Source organism: Osmerus eperlanus, chromosome 21, assembly GCF_963692335.1.
Source record: "Osmerus eperlanus chromosome 21, fOsmEpe2.1, whole genome shotgun sequence".
Lineage (NCBI taxonomy): Eukaryota > Metazoa > Chordata > Actinopteri > Osmeriformes > Osmeridae > Osmerus > Osmerus eperlanus.
In genome coordinates, this window is record NC_085038.1 from 818,360 (window position 1) to 836,173 (window position 17,814).

General features: G+C 49.7%; 2 protein-coding genes across 4 annotated transcripts in view; both read left to right on the forward strand.

The window, feature by feature from the left end:
* The window catches only part of LOC134007829 (plakophilin-4-like), an 18,611-nt gene extending 11,392 nt beyond the window's left edge, over nucleotides 1-7,219 (forward strand). The window contains 10 exon segments of the mRNA XM_062447538.1: nucleotides 488-605; nucleotides 851-1,042; nucleotides 1,638-1,811; nucleotides 1,999-2,149; nucleotides 2,489-2,681; nucleotides 3,273-3,357; nucleotides 4,446-4,563; nucleotides 5,335-5,466; nucleotides 5,989-6,062; nucleotides 6,313-7,219. Coding sequence (XP_062303522.1) covers nucleotides 488-605; nucleotides 851-1,042; nucleotides 1,638-1,811; nucleotides 1,999-2,149; nucleotides 2,489-2,681; nucleotides 3,273-3,357; nucleotides 4,446-4,563; nucleotides 5,335-5,466; nucleotides 5,989-6,062; nucleotides 6,313-6,564 — 1,489 coding nt within the window. The 3' untranslated portion in view covers nucleotides 6,565-7,219.
* A 159-nt stretch (nucleotides 7,220-7,378) lies between these two features.
* Nucleotides 7,379-17,814, forward strand: part of LOC134007714 (protein TANC1-like) — a 35,077-nt gene continuing 24,641 nt past the window's right edge. For 2 of the 3 annotated variants that reach the window (XM_062447346.1, XM_062447347.1), the window contains exons 1-6: nucleotides 7,494-7,626; nucleotides 7,834-7,932; nucleotides 9,773-9,964; nucleotides 12,452-12,544; nucleotides 15,203-15,330; nucleotides 16,733-16,910. In XM_062447346.1, the coding sequence (XP_062303330.1) occupies nucleotides 7,557-7,626; nucleotides 7,834-7,932; nucleotides 9,773-9,964; nucleotides 12,452-12,544; nucleotides 15,203-15,330; nucleotides 16,733-16,910 (760 nt within the window). In that variant the 5' untranslated portion in view covers nucleotides 7,494-7,556. Of the gene's footprint in view, nucleotides 7,627-7,833; nucleotides 7,933-9,772; nucleotides 9,965-12,451; nucleotides 12,545-15,202; nucleotides 15,331-16,732; nucleotides 16,911-17,814 lie in introns of all 3 variants that reach the window. The other variant, XM_062447348.1, reaches the window with a different exon arrangement.

A 17,814-nucleotide genomic window follows, 5' to 3' on the forward strand; every position in this document is an offset into this window, starting at 1 on the left:
AAACTGAAAAAAACCCACAAGCAAAACTTTGTCAACTTAAATATTTATAAACAACATCATTAATCAATTCCGATTCCCAAATGTCCAACAAACAAATGTTTATCTTATATTGTATGTTTCTGTATGTGTGAAAGCGAGAATGAATGTTGAAATGCGTGTGTCTCACAGTCAATGCGTGAGGCTTGAAAACCCTGCAATGAGTTTATTATTTTAGATGTTTTGAGAAGACTAGTCTACAACATGGTTGCAAACTTAAAAAAATAAACACAACCAACAGCGTGAGAAATACAATGTGTGGCGTGAGAGCGTGTGAATTGGTTGAAATGCGTGAGAGTTGGCAGCCCTGCTACATAAAAAAAAATATATATAGAGAGATATAGAAGTCCACCCGCCAAAGTGGCTAGTAAGACTGACTGCTTTACCCGCCACAGCCGAATTCTACCCGCATTTGTGTGTGTGTGTGTGTGTGTGTGTGTGTGGTCCCCAGGAACCTCAGTTCAGCCGGGGAGGAGGCGAGAGGGCAGCTGCGCTGCTGTGATGGGCTGGTCGACTCCCTCCTCTACGTCATCAAGGCTTGCGTCCACACCTCCGACTTCGACAGCAAGGTGTGTCTCCGCCCCCGGGGTCAGGGGTCAGGGGGTCAGGGGTCAGGGGGGTTACTGTGAGTAGTGGGGCCTACGTTTGTGTGTTGATTTATTATGTAACTCCTTGTTGTGTCTTGCTCAGCCAACCTAGCAAGATATATTCATATATAAATACAAAGATAAATATATTATATATATAAATATACACGCTTATGCGTATGTAAATGTTCCTATGGGTGTGCGTCACTGAAATGTGTCCCCTGCAGATAGTGGAGAACTGCGTGTGCACGCTGAGGAACCTTTCTTACCGGCTGGAGATCGAGATGCCCTCGTCCCGTCTGCTGGGGGTCCAGGAAGTGGACGGGCTCTTGGGCTTCGGCTCGGCCAACCAAGACTACGACTACCTCTGCTGGGGCCGCATGAGGAAGAAAAAGAAGAGGGAGTGGCTGGACGGGAAGGTAACGGGGCTGGAAGGTAACGGGGCTGGACAGGAAGGTAACGGGGCTGGATGGGAAGGTAACGGGGCTGGACGGTAACGGGGCTAGACGGGAAGGTAACGGGGCTGGATGGGAAGGTAACGGGGCTGGAAGGTAACGGGGCTGGACGGGAAGGTAACGGGGCTGGACGGGACGGTAACGGGGCTGGACGGGAAGGTAACGGGGCTGGACGGGAAGGTAACGGGGCTGGACGGGAAGGTAAAGGGGCTGGACGGGAAGGTAACGGGGCTGGACGGGATGGTAACGGGGCTGGACGGGAAGGTAACGGGGCTGGACGGGACGGTAACGGGGCTGGACGGGAAGGTAACGGGGCTGGACGGGAAGGTAACGGGGATGGACGGGAAGGTAACGGGGCTGGACGGGAAGGTAACGGGGCTGGACGGCGTGAGACTGAGATGATGAAAGGTCCTGAAATGACAAAAAACACTTTTACTATTCAGGACTTAAGTCAGGACAGCTCTGATGTTTTGACTTGCTCAGCTTAGATAGGAATCACTTCACAGGAACAGCCACTTCTTTCCCACTCCCCAGACACTGTGTGTGTGTGTGTCTCCAGTGGGACGGCGTGGGGCCCATCCCTGGCTTTTCCAAGCCTCCTAAGGGGGCTGAGATGCTGTGGCACCCGGCTGTGGTGAAGCCTTACCTGGGCCTGCTGGCCGAGAGCTCCAACCCTGCCACCCTGGAGGGCTCCGCCGGCTCCCTGCAGAACCTGTCTGCCGGCAACTGGAAGGTGTGTGAGGGAGAGAGAGAATGTGAGTGTGTGAGATGGAGAGTGTGTAAGTGTGACAGAGTATTTGTGTGTTTGTGTGTGTGTGAGAGTGTGTGTGAGATAGACATTCAGTAAGTATAAAAGAATGTGTGTGTCTACTGACCTGTGTGTGTGTGTGTATACCCCCTTGTGTATGTCTACATCCCAGTTTGCGGCGTACATCCGGGCGGCGGTGCGTAAGGAGAAGGGCCTGCCCATCCTGGTGGAGCTGCTGAGGATGGATAACGACCGTGTGGTCTGCTCCGTGGCCACGGCCCTCAGGAACATGGCCTTGGACAGCAGGAACAAGGAGCTCATAGGTCAGTCAGGCCCTCTGGGTGGAGCGTGGGGGAGATTTGTGCGGTTCGTCTGTTTGAGTTGGGAAATTGATGGAATTGATTATTGGAAAGGTGCTGAGCTATCAAACCTTGTGTGTGTGTGTGTCTCCCTGCATGTGTGTGTGTGTGTGTCTCCCTGCATGTGTGTGTGTCTCCCTGCATGTGTGTGTGTGTGTCTCCCTGCATGTGTGTGTGTGTGTCTCCCTGCATGTGTGTGTGTGTGTCTCCCTGCATGTGTGTGTGTGTGTGTGTGTGTCTCCCTGCATGTGTGTGTGTGTCTCCCTGCATGTGTGTGTGTGTGTCTCCCTGTGTGTGTGTCAGGTAAGTACGCCATGCGTGACCTGGTGAACCGTCTCCCGGGGTCCAGCCCCTCGCTGCTGTCAGACGACACGGTGGCATCCATCTGCTGCACGCTGCACGAGGTGACCAGCAGGAACACGGAGAACGCCAAGGCCCTGGCCGACACGGGGGGCATCGAGAAGCTGGTCCACATCAGCAAGGGCCGGGGCAAGGGGTACAGACACGCATTACAACATTATCTCCTTTCCTGTGTGTGAAAGAAAAGTTTCAAAAGGTTGAAAAAATATTTCTGAAAAAATGTTTTGAAAAAAAAGGTTTTTCTGTTCTCCCCTCTCCTCTCCAAACATTTTGAAAAAAGTTTTGAAAGGCCGAAAACATTTTTTAAATAGTAAAAAAAAAAAAAAGGATTCTCTGTTCTCTCCCCTCCAAAAGTTTAGGAAAAACGTTTTGAAAAAAAGTTTTTGAAAAAAGTTTTGGAAAGGTAGAACAAATCTAATTTATTTTTCAGTTAGGAATTCTTTTGGGGGGAACATTTTCATTCAAGAGTACTTGATGAGGACTCAGAATATTTTTAAACATGAGTATCTGTACTTAAATGAGTAAAGGATGTCTACTTTTGCAATCTCTGCATATACAACATGCCATGTCACACCCACAGTAATGAGTACAGTGATAACCCCTCATGATACAGTACTTCCTGTCTGGGCTGGAGAAGGGGGGTGGGGAGAGCAAAGGCAGATGTGTGTAACTTCCTGTCTGGGCTGGAGGAAGGGGAAGTTCCTGTAACTTCCTGTTCCTGTCCCAGGTACTCTGTGAAGGTGGTGAAGGCTTCAGGCCAGGTGTTGAACACTCTGTGGCAGTACAGAGACCTGCGCTCCCTCTACAGACAGGTGAGCATGGCCATGGCCACGCCCACTTCCTCAACACCTGCTGTACTTCTGTACTCTGAGTCTGTACTGAGTCTGAGTCTGTACTGAGTCTGTACTGAGTCTGAACCGAGTCTGAACCGAGTCTGAGTCTGTACTGAGTTTGTACTGAGTCTGTACTGAGTCTGAGTCTGTACTGAGTCTGTACCGAGTCTGAGTCTGTACTGAGTCTGAGTCTGTAGCAGGGGCATCGTTATACCCTTTTTACTGGGGCACGTGCCCCAGTATAAATCTGCTGTGCCCCAGTAAAATCTAAAGTTTGAGTTTTAACAATTTACTTTATTAGTCAGTGCATTCATTTAGATTGATAATCCCGGAAAAAAATTACGCAGTATCCCAATCAACGCTTGTAAAAGTGTTTAACCGAAAACATAAAACTATATGCATGCAGAATTCCATGTCAGCGCACTCTTCTGTGCTTGACAAATAGCCACTGCAGCACTCACACAGGAGTCCATGGGGGTATTCCAGAAAGCAGGTTATGCAACATACCGGGTAAATTAACCCAGCAGCTGATTCACAATGTTGCAGCAACCCACTGGCAATGTTGCTACAACGCTGGGTGTCAGCTGGGGAGTTAACTTACCCGGGTATGTCACATGACCTGCTGTTTGGAGTACCCGCCAGGTGTCGGACTCGGAACACAAATCAGAATTGAGGTAGGCTAAGAAAACATTACAAAACTAAAGATAGTTTCTAAATGATAGGCCTACCGATCATCTTATTTTGATAACAATATGACATAAAAACAATATGACATGAAGCTCAAAAAAACAGGATTTGCGCTCAAATTAATGCGAAAAAAAATTAACTATTGATGTCTCTGCCAAAGATGATATCAAACTTGCGTCCCTGAACTGTTGTATAGTGGGTTAAGCAAGGGTAGTTTCTATAGCCTAGTAGTGCATTGTGCACAGCGAACTTGAAAGAAAAAAAAAGGGATATGAATTAGGGGCCGGTGCCCCAGTAGAGTTTTATGTTTAACAACGCCTCTGGTCTGTACTGAGTCAGAGTCTGTTCTAAGCCTGTCTCCTCCCTGCTGTGCTCTGCAGGACGGCTGGACACACACTCACTTCATCACCCCGGTGTCCACTCTGGAGCGGGACAAATACCGGTCTCAGCCCACCCTGCCCACCAGCACCCTCCACATGTCTCCTGTCATCCAGACAGGTGAGAGCCTCTATACAGCCCCTAACCCTGACCCAACACCATACTGACCCCTGACCCATTACATTACATTTACATTTAGTCATTTAGCAGATGCTCTTATCCAGAGCGACTTACAGTAAGTACAGGGACATTCCCCCCGAGGCAAGTAGGGTGAAGTGCCTTGCCCAAGGACACAACGTCATTTGGCACGGCCGGGAATCGAACTGGCAACCTTTAGATTACTAGCCCGATTCCCTAACCACTCAGCCACCTGACTCCCCGACACCATACCAACCCCTGACCCAACATCATACTGACCCCTGACCCAACACCATACTGACCCCTGACCCAACACCATACCGACCCCTGACCCAACACCATACCAACCCCTGACCCAACACCATACTGACCCCTGACCCAACACCATACCGACCCCTGACCCAACACCATACCGACCCCTGACCCAACACCATACCAACCCCTGACCCAACACCATACCGACCCCTGACCCAACACCATACCGACCCCTGACCCAACACCATACTGACCCCTGACCCAACACCTATACTGACCCCTGACCCAACACCATACCAACCCCTGACCCAACACCATACTGACCCCTGACCCAACACCTATACTGACCCCTGACCCAACACCTATACTGACCTCTGACCCAACACCTATACTTACCCCTGACCCAACACCATACCAACCCTGAACCAAATTCCAGGCAAACAACTAAGGCAACCCCAATCTAAAAAGAAAAGAAAATGTTCTCTGTTGTTCTTGCAGGCGGCAGTGCCACGTCATCTCCAGCCATGCTAGGCATCCGCAGGCTCAGCTACAACAATCAGAGGGCGCAGTCATCTATGCAACTAGATACGTACTACGGAGACAACAGTTTACAGAAACATCAGCGAGCAGGTCGTAATGTTGCCGATCCGATTCACTACATAACACTGGGAACTTAAAAAATAAAATAAAAAACTGGGAACTTGGTTCAAGTCAACTCACGTTATTGATCCTGACGTAGGTTGGAGTTGTGCAGAGTAGAACAAAAGTGCAGAAGAGAAGTGCAGAATTCATCATATAACGTAAACTCTAGCAGTTAGCTCTAGCATATTCTTTTATTAATTGAATTTGTTGGCATTTTGTTAGCTAGCTGGCAAAAAATTGGTTTGTTAGCTAGCTCTAATTATCGTGGGTCGAAGTTAACCTTAAATGTTTCCATTATGATAGCTAGTTAACAATCGTAGGTCGAAGTTAGCATTAAATGTTTCAGTTTGATAGCTCATTTCGTTTGTTGTCTAGCTAGCTAGAGCTAACGTTTTAACGGACTAACGGACGCATACAGTAGTGAACCAATGGCTATGAGCCGATCAGGTTGCTTGATTTGAGCCACCCTTTTTAAAGTCTGTATTAGTGATCTGTGTTTTTCTCCTCCAGGATCAGAAAAACAAACACCATATTTTATAGGCTCCTATTGTTCCCCGACAAGAGAGGACTTCATACGGCCACAAGTAAGACATTCACAGACTTCTCACTCCGAGTTATTTTGTGTCGTTCATTTGTTACAACAATAATGTTTATTTGTGGCTAAAGCTAAGTGGTTGGAGCACTTCACTGCAGATCGCGAGCTTGCACAGGTTCAAATACCCCCCTCATTGCGTAGCGTATTGTTATATATACTAGGACGCCATTACAGTAATGCTCCTGCGCCTACTTATTGTAAAATGGGAACGCTCACTCGCGCGTCCATCCTTCCATCAGAACAAGGAACCGTTTTACGACGAACCAGAGAACCGGACGACTTTCAACAACTACAGAATGTACCTGTCGTCTCCGCAAGGCTACGAGGAGGATGCGTACCAGGAGGACCCTGCCCCGGACGCGCAGGAAAGGTACGCCACCCAGACCCTGACACTCAAATCCAATACCAACTACGTGGATTTCTACTCCACCACGCGGAGGCCTTCACAGCTGGCGAACCAGTACACCGGCTCCCCCGACTCCTGGGTTTAGGGAACTGTAAACACCATATTGAACTCAATTTAAGTGTGTGTGTGTTTGTACGTGCGCATATGTGCCGCTGATTGCATATGTGTGTGTGATTCAGAATTAGGAACCTCGTTGTTTTCCGGAGTGCTGTGTAACGTCGGTTAGTTGTCCTAGGTAAGCAGAAGCACTGTGTTGGGTTAACGAGGCGCGTCGGTGCTGTGGTGGGCATAAACGTGCAAAGGAGATTATGGGGAAATGTTTGAGTTGAAATAAGCTAAAAGGTTATACCTTTCCCTAGTAAGTTGGCCAAAAATATGTAATGAAGTTATATACTTAATGTGAAATGTCAAATACTATTTGTACAGATAAATTATACAATGAGTATAAACTGTTTTGTTTTATCTCTGTATTCTATGTGTGGACTTTGTATGCTCTGGTGTTAAGTAATTATTTTTTATTATTTATTGATCACTTTCTCAAGTTGTGACCAATTGTGACTGACCAAAATGCCCAGTTCTCTGTACTGTTCAACACTGACTAAGATATGTATGTCACGGATGAAAATGTGTAAAGATTAAAGATCTCATCATAACATGTACAAAGCATTCCAAGTATGGGAAATGTACTGACCACTTTATCTGTCTGTCTATCACGATGTCGACTAAATAAATTGTATAAAAGTAAAAAAAAAAAAATGGCATCTGTCGTTAAATTTATGTCTGAAACTCGGTAGCATTATGTCTGAGGTTTTCATTGTGTAATTCTCCTTGGGGACAGGCGTCAATATAAACGTAGGCTGTACCGATCCGCGACGACACATTATTCAAGTTCTGATTCCAAGCACGGATCACGCTCTCGCGCTTCCATTCATCCACCGAACACAGGACCAGGAGCGCGTGCCTTTCGCGCCATGTACTTTCTTGGAGGATCGAACGTCACACTCTGCCTCTAATAGGTAGGGGGTTATCGATTTGTTTTCATAGTCATCATTGGAATGTACTTATTTGATTACGAAAATGGGAAATGGAAGATCTGCACTATTGTTATTCATCAACAATAACATTATGAGACGCTTTATACTGAAAGGTTAGTGTGAGATAGCCTACGTTGAATCTCGCAACAATTTTTTTGGGTTGAAAACAGCCTATTCTAGGCTACTTAATTGAATTTCTGTCATGTAGCCTAAAAAACGATATCCCCGCAGTATCCACACGTAGCAGCAATCTGACTGTGTAGTTGAACAATAACTGGTGTAAATAATTGCTTTTATTAAATTATATATTTTTTCTTTAGAAAACTTCCATCAGAGAATCCCTCACATTCTGAAAATGTTCAAAGCTGTATTTGGAAAGAACCGAGACGGAGAGGGGAAGAGGAGCAAGGGAGATCCAGGTGACTTCACCATAACGCTACTGCGTAACTTAACACAATGAGCGACAAAGAAATAGTCACAGAAAATAGGTTACGATTGTCCAAATTCAGATGATCCAAAGTAAAAAAGAAAAAAAAGAACGTTTTAGTAAATGTTATGTATTCTCATCCCAGTGTTGAAATGGATCCTGCACATTTGTAGGACTTGTCCTTAATAGAATGCAGCGCGTGGCTGAATCTTTCCCTCGGTGCTTTAGAACCGTTTCAATTAGCCCAGTTCACGAGCGAGCGCATGTTCCAGGACTTCAATCACTCGTTAAGTGTGTCAGGCGAAGTTCCGACAAACAGCGTGACCCATTAAAACTGCGTTGAAATTCATAACTTTTCAGGGTCGGTAAGATCTACATCTAATTTTATTGAACTATGTTTGTACTGGCATGTGATAAGATCAACCTTAGGCGTTGTTAAGGCAAATGTGCTTACATTTACATTGGAACACATGTACATCAAAAAGCAAACGACAGCGTTATCCAATATCTAGTGATACTGACCAGAAGCATCACTAGTTGATGAGGAGAATTAGTAAACAGAAGGGCTGCATTGCAACAGTAGTTGACGCATCTGACTCCAGCATTTTTATTTGAAGCAAACACAAGTGTGAGAACTGCATTGTAATTTAATTTCTCTAAGGTACTACAAGCTATAAAACACTTTCATTCAAATCAAACATTTAAGGTACAAAACACTTCAGGTGTTTTGTACCTTACCACAACCACAGGGTTCTACACAGGCTAATTCTTCAGAGGGTCTTTCTATTACTTATATATAACATCAGTTTCCTTGAAGGCTTTTAATAACACTTCAGGGAAACGTTGAATATAGATAACAGCGTTATTGTCGATTTCAGAAGCTGGGGAGAAATCTGGACGCAAGACAGATAAATGAACATGTTGCTCATCAAATATTTAGCTGTTCTGCTCTTGCTGGCAAGGAGGAAGAAGAGAATTGTGTCAGAGAAATACTGCTAAAACACAGTCAAATGGGCCTGTAACAGAACTGTGAGTGTGTTGGTCCTGTAATGAGGAAAAATGAGAATTACCTCTAACAAGGTTTGATAGAGAAAGAACTGAATGTTCGTGGAACAGGGGCCATGCATAATTTATACCATTTGCACCGTTTTGCAAACATTTTCAATATATTTTTTCCTGTGCTTGTGTCAGTACCCTTCTCAGCAGAGTTAAGACACAGTGTTTTAATGCGTATAGTGAAACCCACACCACAGAGCTGTTCTAGTGTAGAGACCTGGGAAGCGCTAGCAGCAACACATGATGAGCAGCATATGTTTCCCAGAAGGGCAGAGGCCCAGGGGCAGCTGAAAGGGCCTGTGGAAAGTTTCTCCCCCCTAAAGCCAGATACTGTCGTCACAGCATGTCTATTTGTTCCCATGTTCAGTTAGGTCTGGACGTGCCACTAAGCTTTCTAACAGAGGGGAGACCTACGGAAGTAAAGAAGTGCTCTGACATTTACATGTTAAACACGCTTTCTTCCAAAGCGACCAACAGAGCACATTGAAATACAGAAGATCAAGGTTAGAGGTGCATAGTTCTAACATTATTATAATAATTTTTTCTCGCAGTGCAAAGTAGCAACACGTCAGCGACATCTTGAAGTGCTTTTAAACTTCCTCAAACATGCCCTTTGTCTTGAATCCCTGACTCTGCCCATGGCCAGTCTTCACTGTATTGCCACCATTGTAGTAGAGATGTTGCCGTTTATTGACTCTGACAGCCGAAAGGCTGTTAGAGTCAATAAACTGTGGATGAAAGTGCCTGCTAACTCAAGACATCTCTCCTCCCCCAAGCCTCCAACAGGCACCAGAGTGGCCATCGCAGAGACGCTGGGGAGGGATCGCACCACCAGGAGCCCCGCTGCTCTCGAACCCCCAGCCGGAGGCTGAGACTGGCCAAGGGCGTGTCCATGTCTCTGCCCTCCTCCCCTCTCCTCCCCCGCCCCTCCTGCATGGCGCCCTCACAGTCCTACATGCAGTCTCCAGGTAAATCACAACAGACGCTCCTCTGCGCCTGCCCAGGGATGACAAACATCGCCCTGTTCTCACTCTCTGTCTCTTTAAACGCTCGCAGAATATTCTGTGAGTCTGTTGTTGTGTCACCAGAAGAGTTTGGGCGTGGAAATGTTCCCATTTTCCTCAAGTGTTTATCGCTTTAGAATTATTATTCTAATCAAGAACTCCCCATGTGGTTGATGACTGAAGTTAGAAATTACTGAGGTTTAGCAACAGGAAGTCCATGCTACAAGAAGGGAAGTTGGAGTGGTCTCCCTCGGTGAAGAAGTCGTGGTGGTGGATGGAATTCAGTCGCAGGTGGTGAATGAATGTTTGTTACCATGCTTCTGCTGAGCTTCATAACGACCCATTCATTAGAATCAGGAGTGTTGGAGCAGGGAAACATCTAGAACATGCAGGACAGGGAAACATCTAGAACATGCAGGACAGGGGGCCCCGAGGACTGGGGTGGAGAAACGCTGGTTTAAGGACAGGGGTGTAAGTGATGGAGCTTCGAGAAAGGTTGTGTACAGTAGACCCACTCTAGCAAACTGCTGTGCTGGGTTAGTGTTGGGGTGAACCTCGAGGCTAGCTCTTCCTGCTGTGCTGGGTTAGTGTTGGGGTGAACCTCGAGGCTAGCTCTTCCTGCTGTGCTGGGTTAGTGTTGGGGTGAACCTCGAGGCTAGCTCTTCCTGCTGTGCTGGGTTAGTGTTGGGGTGAACCTCGAGGCTAGCTCTTCCTGCTGTGCTGGGTTAGTGTTGGGGTGAACCTCGAGGCTAGCTCTTCCTGCTGTGCTGGGTTAGTGTTGGGGTGAACCTCGAGGCTAGCTCTTCCTGCTGTGCTGGGTTAGTGTTGGGGTGAACCTCGAGGCTAGCTCTTCCTGCTGTGCTGGGTTAGTGTTGGGGTGAACCTCGAGGCTAGCTCTTCCTGCTGTGCTGGGTTAGTGTTGGGGTGAACCTCGAGGCTAGCTCTTCCTGCTGTGCTGGGTTAGTGTTGGGGTGAACCTCGAGGCTAGCTCTTCCTGCTGTGCTGGGTTAGTGTTGGGGTGAACCTCGAGGCTAGCTCTTCCTGCTGTGCTGGGTTAGTGTTGGGGTGAACCTCGAGGCTAGCTCTTCCTGCTGTGCTGGGTTAGTGTTGGGGTGAACCTCGAGGCTAGCTCTTCCTGCTGTGCTGGGTTAGTGTTGGGGTGAACCTCGAGGCTAGCTCTTCCTGCTGTGCTGGGTTAGTGTTGGGGTGAACCTCGAGGCTAGCTCTTCCTGCTGTGCTGGGTTAGTGTTGGGGTGAACCTCGAGGCTAGCTCTTCCTGCTGTGCTGGGTTAGTGTTGGGGTGAACCTCGAGGCTAGCTCTTCCTGCTGTGCTGGGTTAGTGTTGGGGTGAACCTCGAGGCTAGCTCTTCCTGCTGTGCTGGGTTAGTGTTGGGGTGAACCTCGAGGCTAGCTCTTCCTGCTGTGCTGGGTTAGTGTTGGGGTGAACCTCGAGGCTAGCTCTTCCTGCTGTGCTGGGTTAGTGTTGGGGTGAACCTCGAGGCTAGCTCTTCCTGGACCACTGGGAGACTCCTGCTCTGGACAAAGTGACAGTTTTTAATATGTTCTCAAAGATGGGAGGCATTTCCACAAAGAAGAATGATCACTATATTTCCATCCCTCATTCCTTCGCTCTCTCTCACATCAAATTTGCTAAATGACGACAGTGTAAATGTCACCAATCCTTCCTGTTCCCTGCCATTCTAGCCTCTGACCACCAGGTGTCAGTGTGGGCCACAGTTGTGCGTTCCTCCACACGTGAACATGAAGGTGGGACAAGTTTACTGCTTTAGGGTTAGGGTTAGGACAAGGATGTCAAATGTAAACAGCGCCTAAAGCAGTCTAAGACACAGTGCCTGACCAAAGATGGACGTACTGTCTGCACATTAAATGCATCCCACGTTTTCTCTTTTCTTTTACTCTCCACCTTCATCCCTCTCTTTTGTTCCCTCTCTCCCTGGTACTGGGACCAGGGAGAGAGAGACTACTGGTCTCCCTGGTATTGGGACCAGGGAGACCAGTAGCTGCTGTTTTGAGAGGTGACCAGTGGATGGTGCATATTTAGTCTGTTGTGTTTAATGTATCAGGGCTCTGGCCAACTTGTGGGAGAAAATTCAAATTCCGCACCGCAAATCCCATCTGGAAGAGATTAATTTCTTTCTCTCCTCTCTCGGTCTTTGTCTCTCTTTCTATTCCTCTATCTCTCTTTCTCTCTCCTATCCCCCTCCTCTCTCTCCCCCTCCCCTCTCTCCCCCTCCTCTCTCTCTCTCTCTCTCTCTCTCTCTCTCTCTCTCTCTCTCTCTCTCTCTCTCTCTCTCTCTCTCCCTCTCTCTTTCTTTCGCCTCACCCCTCCTCTCTCTTTCTATTCCTCTCTCTCTCTCCCTCTCTCTCTCCTCTCTCTCTCCCCGTCTTGCTCTCCCCTCCCTCCCTCGTTCTGTGTTTTCCGGAGTGGAGGGCTGATCAGGAGAGAGGACTACGAGGAGGGCTTCTGCTTTCCTGGTGAAGCCATTGTCTACGCTGGAAACCACGACAAGGCGTGCTACAAAGGTGAGTGTGTGTGTGTGTGTGTGTGTGTGGGTGGGGGGGGTGGCAGTGTTTGCTCATTTGTGAGAGATGGTATGAATGGAGAGAGACAGAGAGAGGGAGAGAAAGAGAAGAAGGGAGTGATGTGAAGTAAATATTCCAGAAGGACAATAAAATGATCTGGTATTTAGCTTCTCTATTGTTTTTCAGTGCATGTGTTTGAGATATTATTTAGCGATTCGAGTGTTTGCGTATCACATGCGTATGAGTGTTTCTCCAGTTTTTCTCCTGTCTGGGGCTCAGCAGTGTTTCCCCTTTGACTCTGTGTGTTTCTCAGTCGTGGATGTTCAGGGCACGACATCAATCCACACCAAGTCTGTCCAGCTGCTTTTGTGACTGGACTTAGTTATCCCTGAGGGAGTGTCTGTCTGTCTGTCTGTCTGTGTGCTTGCCTGTCTGTCTCTGTCTGCCTGTCTGCCTGCCTGTCTGCCTGCCTGTCTGTCTGTCTGTCTGTCTGCCTGTCTGTGTGCCTGTCTATCACTCTTGAGCATCCTGTCCTACCCGTTGCCTAGCGGCTCCTCTCTGCTTCCCGTAACCAACGGCAACGGCATGATGGTGCTCATGGTCACCCCCAGAGTTTCCTTCACGGCACGGAGACAGACTCTGAAGCTGTGCCCGTGTCAGCCCACCAGGCGCTCCTCTGAAGCTGTGCCCGTGTCAGCCTACCATTCTCTCCTCTGCGGGGCCGCTGTGTTTACAAACACAGTGTTGCTGATCAGCACCTGTTTTACTGCGACGCTCCTAATGCGTGTGCAGCCAGGAGAAGACATGGCCGACGAGAAGCTGTCAGATAACAGGAGAGTAATAGCTTCAAACTGATCTTCCCAGTGTGATTTAGTAAATGTATGGACACACAGTGATAAAACGCTCATACTGGATCCAGGTATCAGGATCCAGGTATCAGGATCCAGGTATCAGGATCCAGGTATCAGGATCCAGGTATCAGGATCCAGGTATCAGGATCCAGGTATCAGGATCCAGGTAAAGTCATGAAAGGAGGTGTTATTTCTTCCCCCCTGGTCAAATGACCGGCGCCAGGCGCTCTGAGTGTCACGAGGCTCCTCCTCCTTCCTGCTTCATCTGCTGTGACGTCTTCATCTGCTGTTCTCCTTAAAAAGAGAAATCAACCTTGTAAGGGCTATAATTTGCTAACTGCATATAGGCCTATGATGAATAGGTTTGCTTTTCAAAACCACTGTTACTTGGCAATGCTTAGCATTTGCTTTTCTATTCCACTAACAATTAATCACTAGTAATGGATGACTGTATGATTCACTATTGAAGGGAGAGTCTAATACCACAGAGTCTTCTATCCAGGCCTCGTCTTTACTTTGGACTAAGTAATTTACCTCACGTACAAAAACCTGCATTTCTTTAGGATCAGTAAGAGCCTGAACACCCACAGAAGAGAGAGAGAGGGGGAGAGACATAGAGAGAGAGAGGGGGGGAGGGAGAGAGAGAGGGGGGGAGGGAGAGAGAGAGGGGGGGAGAGAGGGGGGAGGGAGGGGGAGAGAGAGAGGGGAAGGGAGAGACAGAGAGAGAGAGGGGGGGAGGGAGAGAGAGAGAGGGGGGAGGGAGAGAGAGAGGGGGGGAGAGAGGAGGGAGGGAGGGGGAGAGAGAGAGGGGAAGGGAGGGAAGGAGAGAGAGGGGGGGAGAGAGAGCTTGTTGAAGAGAAAATAAACGACATGGGTGCTCCTAGAGAGGTGATGAAACAGAAGTCTCATTCCTACACCTCCTGGAATGTTCCTCCTCCTGGTCCTCAGCGTCGCTAGCTCTACGGAGCAGCTACAGCCAGAGCAGACACATATGATGCTCTGGAGGGATGGTTCTGGAGACAGGCAGAGCGGACCAGTAGAGGCAGAGCAGAGTAGAGCAGAGCAGAATAGAGCAGAGCAGAGCAGAGTAGAGTAGAGTAAAGTAGAGCAGAGTAGAGCAGAGCCGAGCAGAGCAGAACAGTAGAGTAGAGTAGAGCAAAGTAGAGTAGAGCAAAGTAGAGCAGAGCAGAGCAGAGTAGAGTAGAGTAGAGTAGAGTAGAGCAGAGCAGAACATTGGGCAGAACAGAGCAGAGCAGAGTAGAGTAGAGCATAGTAGAGTAGAGCATAGCAGAGTAGAGCAGAGCAGAACAGAGCAGAGCAGAGCAGAACAGAACAGAGCAGAACAGAGTAGAGTAGAGCAGAGTAGAGCAGAGTAGAGCAGAGTAGAGGTTTCTCACTCTCCTACTGGAGGGCCAGGGCTGAGCTCATCGACATTCACAGCCTGTCTCCTCCACACACACACACACACACACACACACACACACACACACACACACACACACACACACACACACACACACACACACACACACACACACACACACACACGACTCACACTGGGAGGCACCTATTGACGAGCTAGCGTGCACACCCACAGATCCGCCTCGCACAGCCCGGGACTGAGAAGCCACTGGCTGCATCCCTAATGCCAGTCAGGACTACACTGACCTGTGGAGGCAGAGCAGCAGAGCAGCAGGACTGCTCTCTTTCCCGCTCCTCCCCACGCCGCTCTGAGCCAAGCTGAGGCTCAACTGAGCCGGTTAAGGCTGATTCAAACCATCCATCTGTCCTCCTGTCTGTGTTCCAGACCTCCATGCGGAGCCCCAGCTCTGCTGCTCCGTCTCTACCCAGGAACTGATGACCAGGCTGGGCTTCTTGCTGGGAGAAGGGAACCCTGCCTCAGCCAGACGCCCCATGGAGGACCGCAGGGACAAGGTGAGGCACGGACAGGGGGGAGGGAGGCTGGTGTGTGTAGAGGAGGGGGTTGTCGTGCGTGTCGCTGAGGAGTGGGATGTGCTGTTGAGGTTGTGTCAGATGGGATGGATATGGATGTATTTCTCTGGGGTCGATTCCGATTGATAAAGGAGCAAACAATCTATTCTACTCTGAGACGCTCGGTCTCTAATAGCCTTATTTATCACCAGTCCTACACTGTATGTGTTTGAGACCCACACCTGTTAAAGCCAGCTGTGGTGCCGCTCTGGGTCGCAGAGACAAGACAGACTGTAGATTTGAAGGTAAACATGGCGCTCACGGCAATGTGTTCAGTTTAATCTGGAGGCTGGTGAGGCTGCTTGTGGCTGTCTCCTCTCCTCCTCCAGCCTCCTCTCCTCCAGCCTCCTCTCCTCCTCCAGCCTCCTCTCCTCCTCCAGCCTCCTCTCCTCCTCCAGCCTCCTCTCCCCCTCCAGCCTCCTCTCCTCCTCCAGCCTCCTCTCCTCCTCCAGCCTCCTCTCCCCCTCCAGCCTCCTCTCCCCCTCCAGCCTCCTCTCCTCCTCCAGCCTCCTCTCCTCCTCCAGCCTCCTCTCCTCCTCCAGCCTCCTCTCCTCCTCCAGCCTCCTCTCCTCCTCCAGCCTCCTCTCCTCCTCCAGCCTCCTCTCCCACTACAGCCTCCTCTCCTCCTCCAGCCTCCTCTCCTCCTCCAGCCTCCTCTCCCCCTCCAGCCTCCTCTCCCCCTCCAGCCTCCTCTCCCCCTCCAGCCTCCTCTCCTCCTCCAGCCTCCTCTCCCCCTCCAGCCTCCTCTCCTCCTCCAGCCTCCTCTCCCCCTCCAGCCTCCTCTCCCCCTCCAGCCTCCTCTCCTCCTCCAGCCTCCTCTCCGCCTCCTAGCATGGCCCACTTTCTCAACATCCTCCGCCCCCCAGGAGCTCCAGATCCAGCCTGCCTCGCTGCCACAGCGTTTCTGCTGTGAGCAATGTGTCCTGTCCTGGCTGAGATAGATGAGAGTGGGGCAAGATGGGAACAGCCCTCATCTGATTCAGCTGCTCTCCTATCCCTGGTTGATCAGAAACATCCCTGTCTGTGAGCGGGCTGGACGAGGGGAGGGCTGTGACGTGGTCTGTGTTTGAGATGATGACGATGGATGGGTGTGGGAGGTGTGTGTGTGTGTGGAGGGGTGATATGAGTGTCTGCTGAGTGATAGGGTGGGCAGGGGGTATTGATTCACGCGTACGCACACACACACGCACACACACACCTTGACCTACATACAGCCCAGGCGTGTGGGTACAGCAGGAAAGGAGGCCAAGAAAGAGGAGAGCTAAATACAAATCTACTCACTCTCTCTCTCCTGTCACCCCTCTTCCATCCCTCCCTCCCTCCCCCCTTTTACTCCCCCCCCCAGGATCTGAGCCCCAGCTCCACACTGACCTGCAGCACCCCATCTCCCTGCTCTGACAGCCCCGGCCCCACCCTCGGTGCTGGGGGGGCCCCTCTGCCCCCCTCTCCCTCCAGCCCTTGTGGGACCCCCCCCGGCCCCAGCCCCAGCTCCACGCTGCACAGCCAGGCTAGCGGGACCAGAGGTGAGCCTGGCTTCCAGTTCCGTGTTCAGACCATGGATGATGCTGCAGCACCAGAACATGTCTGTTCTGAGAACAGCTCTCTGATGCCTTTCAGGTGGTAGTCAGAAGTTGTACCCTGTACCCAGCCAAGTCTCTCTCTCTCTCTTTCCCTCTCTCTCTCCCCCCTGCTCTCTCTCTCTCTTTCATCCCTGTGCCTCTTCTGCCTCCAGCCTCTACTCCCTCCTGACTAAATTGGGACACTGCTGTCTTTGTTACATATGGGTAGAACTCTCTAAAATAGGACAAGCTTTTGTCCCTGAAATAGAGCTGTATTTATAGGTAAATACGACAGGGTCATGGGTCACCCTGCACACCCTAACCGCTTGATCTATATGTTCAGCTGTCACTCCTCTGGGCTGTGATGGGACAGGGTACACAGTGCTGCAGCCTCAGCCAAACACAAACACTCATATTTATATGTTTGTTTATTTAGGAAGTATCTGTGACTATGCTTTTGTAACTTAGGTTATCGTTTAGCTTGGTCTGTGTGCTAGTGTTTGGTGCTGTTAGTGTTGAGGGGGCTTACGACCTCGTTCATCTCTCCTCCTCCTCCTCCTCCTCCTCCTGTCCTTCCCACTTCTTCCACCTCTTCCCCCTCCACCTCCCCCCTCCCTCTCCTCCTCCACCTCCCTCTCCTCCTCCTCCTCCACCTCCCTCTCCTCCTCCCCCTCTCCTCCCCCTCTCCTCCTCTCCTCCCTCTGTCCTCCCTCCCTCTCTTCCTCCACCTCCTCCCTCTCCTCCTCCTCTCCTCCTCTTCTCCTCCCTCTCCTCCTCCACCTTCCTCTCATCCACCACCTCCCCCTCCCTCTCCTCCCCCTCTCCTCCTCCTCTCCTCCTCTTCTCCTCCCTCTCTTCCTCCACCTCC